Genomic DNA, 3,423 nt, shown 5'->3' with positions numbered 1-3,423 from the left:
ATTCTGTGATTCTGTGATCTTCTAGGTACAATAAAACCTACTAAGTATTAAAAATAACCTTTCCAAACGAGGTGAAACTGATTTTTCTCTTTTTACAGAACATCACCTCTCTTATTATTCTACTTGGAACAAGTTCACATTTGCAGGACAGCCACAGAATGTCTTACAACCGCCCAAATTATCTTGAAAATAGTATTTTCAAAACAAAAGACAGGTCACTGTCAACCAGGATTCAACTATAGATATCTTCATCATGGACCCTAATATTGAGCAAATCTAAAAGCCATTACTTGTGCATTTTTAACTCGGCATTGTTCTCATTGGATGAAAACGAATGGATAAAACCACTCTGTCAAATATCAAGGTATCTTTTCGTCTAATGGATGTGCAGAGTGTGTATATAAAAGCAAAATGTTTCTAAATACTACTTGCAAATAACACTAAGCATGAATTACTTATATTTTTATTTAAATCTCGATAATACCAGTAAGATGACAGATGTTGGAAAAGCATGAGAAAGCAAGTATTTGCTAATACAAACTATACTCACTTAACAGCATTTGGATCCAAGCTAGCATACAAATAGTACAAGCACTTCATTCGCTCTTCTGTTTCCAAATTGTGAGGAACAAGATACTGAGCAAAGATCTTCTCTACTAGTAATCTGCAGGAAAAGACAACATAAAAACTGTACATTTCCAAAAGTGGCGATACCTTTCAGACAAGCTGAAAGAACAGAAAATATTGAAAGTCACTGAAACTATGTTATGTTTTTCAACAGAGAAGCAAAAAGCAGTGGTCTTTTTCTGATCTGTAAGGATCCCTTCCACTGTTGATAGAAATATTAGCAAGAACTGCTTCTTGACAGCTTTTCCACATTCTTTCATTTTCATCTCTAAGAGGGTGCAATTGCTTTATTTGTTACCATCTGTCCTGGGTTAAGCTGAGACAGAATTAACCTTCTTCATAATAGCTAGCAAGAGGCTGTGTTTTGGATTTGTGCTCAGAAGAAAGCTGATAAAAAGTGATGTTTACGTGGCTGCCAAGGTCTTTCAGCTTCTCTGGCTGTCTGCAGACCGGAAAAGCTGGGAGGGAGCACAGTCCCAGTTACTAGCCCAGGATTTGATCTTAGGTTCGGGACTGAGACACAAAGTGGCCAATAATCTATTCCATAACATACAAGTCACGCTTAGTATATAGGTGAGGACCCTCTGGAAGATTGCCCACCCCACCCCCTGCCCTCAGCTCTCGGTCTGGGACACTTGGACTGTTCTCTCCATTCCGTAAGTGCGGTTTTGGGACTCTCTCTGCTCCGGGATTGTTAGCTGGGAACAGGCTGAGCCTTGGTCATCGGGTGGGGGGCAGCATCACTGTGTATCACTCATTTGTATATTTGTATATAGTATTATTTTCAATATTATTGTAGTTTAGTTATTAAATTGTCCTTATCTCAACCTACGAATCCTTTTTTCCCTTTACCCCTTTAATACTCTCCCCTGTCCTTTGGTGGGGGTGGGAATTGTGTGAGTGGGTATGTGGTTTGGCCCCCAGCCAAGCGCAAACCCATCACACCATCCAAATTCTCCTTTTTCTTTTGGCTCTAAGAATCTCCTTTTGTTCACTCTTACATAAGATAAAAGGATACAGATAGTAAAAAAGCCCAAACAAAGGACAAAGAATATAAGAACATAACTCGAGGGGGAAGAAAGATACAAATCTGCAGTATTTTCGAGGGAAAGGTTAAGATAAAACTAGCATTTGAGAGAAAAGCAAAACATGTGAAACTACTAATTATTCTAATACAGAAGCTAAAAATCATCATTAAAAAGGTGGAGACAAAGGAACACCAAAACATATACAACAAAAGGAGCAAAAGGAAAACTGAGAGCAAACGAAACAAGCAAAAACATTCTTGAATTTTTTTTAAACAGTAAAACATTTTTAAAGTTTATGTAAATAAAATACAAAAAATACAAAACTTGAACTACAAAATATGAGTGTAGACTTCATCTAATTATAGCTCCCGAAATGGAAGAATATTCAGACAAATTCATAGCAATGAGAGCTGTGCACAATGTTCAGCTATACAATTTGATATTTATGGATAAATATTTTGTGTGTTTGAATGTACAAACTTTTTCACTATGATTCCTGTTAAGTACTCTGGGATTGCCTTGTACATAGACCATAGAAGGCAGCACAGATCAAACACACCTTATTCCTGCTCAAAGAAAATTCCAAGAGACATGATGGCATGGCAGAAGAATAAAAGGATGATCATGAGTATGGATACAACTATCTCAAGGCACCCCACTAGTATTAAAGAAAGCTTGGCTTTCTCCCTTTAAACGTACATTTTATTACTGATGACTCCAAACACTATATTGCTTGGGGAACAGGATCTTCAGATCTCAGGGGACTCAATCTGTTTAACATACCACGAGACTGGAGTCATCAGAGTTATCTTACTCATTTATGAACATAGCCCTAGACCATGTCTCTAAAGACACATGTTCCAGAAAAGCTGTCAGTACAAATGGTGAGACTGTATCATGTCTTCCCTGGTCCATGTTGGTTAGTGTAAAGATTTAGAAATAGGGAACACCTCCAGGACACACTTTTCTCCTGTGAGGAAAGTCATTGGCTAGCATATCAAGAGCAGGTAACAGGGCAGCGCTGAAGATGTGGTTATTTTACTCCATTCCCTATGCATTTGTTGTAAAACAACGAAGCTCAGAGCACAGGTGATAAGCAGTTCTCAGTCTTGAGCAGACATGCACATCAATAGTCAAGTAACACCAAAAACATTATCAAATGACTGAGCTAAGGATGCGCGGAGGTTTGTTTTATTCCACTTCAGGCCTCAATACTGTGCTATACTGCGCTATTATCTTCTGAAAGAACTAGTGTTATCCTATACACACAATAGAAAACACTCCAAGGCTCAGACAGCTGTTCACTGTTACTTTTTACGCTCCTCCCTTGTTATGGAAGGAAAACAGGCCAAAGTCAGCTAATTTTTACCTATGCTTGTGTGTTTAAAGGACTGGACGGACTCCAGACTTAAAAAATCATAGCATTTCTACAGCTCTTCAGGTGCTAAAAGTACTAACTTTCTAATTCCAACAATGATAACATTGACATGCATTTACTCCTCCACTCTGAGATGGGGAAACCTATTCAATGGTGTGACTGAGCAAGAACTTCATTGCTGGCCTTAAAAACTAGTAGAATTTGGATTAAAATTGAGGGTACCAAATTGAACGAGAGGAACACTGAAAAATTAAACCACCTATCTTTCAATGTGGATACCCAGAAAACAAACAGCATATAATCCATGCCTACTCATGAAAAAGCCAGTTTCAATGGCTTAATCAGACTTCCAGAAGAAATCATGTCAGAGAAAGAAACTCTTCTTTGATG

General features: G+C 38.0%; 1 protein-coding gene across 1 annotated transcript in view; it reads right to left on the bottom strand.

Annotated features, from left to right (window-relative positions):
* Positions 1-550: 550 nt before the first annotated feature.
* PDS5A (PDS5, regulator of cohesion maintenance, homolog A (S. cerevisiae)) overlaps positions 551-3,423 on the bottom strand; it is a gene marked incomplete at its 3' end in the record, with an annotated part of 50,390 nt that continues 47,517 nt past the window's right edge. Inside the window, exon 12 of the mRNA XM_010076960.1 lies at positions 551-664. Coding sequence (XP_010075262.1) covers positions 551-664 — 114 coding nt within the window. The remainder of the gene's footprint in view (positions 665-3,423) is intronic.

This window comes from Pterocles gutturalis, unplaced genomic scaffold (genome assembly GCF_000699245.1).
Source record: "Pterocles gutturalis isolate BGI_N339 unplaced genomic scaffold, ASM69924v1 scaffold50171, whole genome shotgun sequence".
Lineage (NCBI taxonomy): Eukaryota > Metazoa > Chordata > Aves > Pterocliformes > Pteroclidae > Pterocles > Pterocles gutturalis.
Note: the sequence above shows the minus strand (reverse complement) of the source record. Positions and strands in the feature narration are given on the sequence as shown.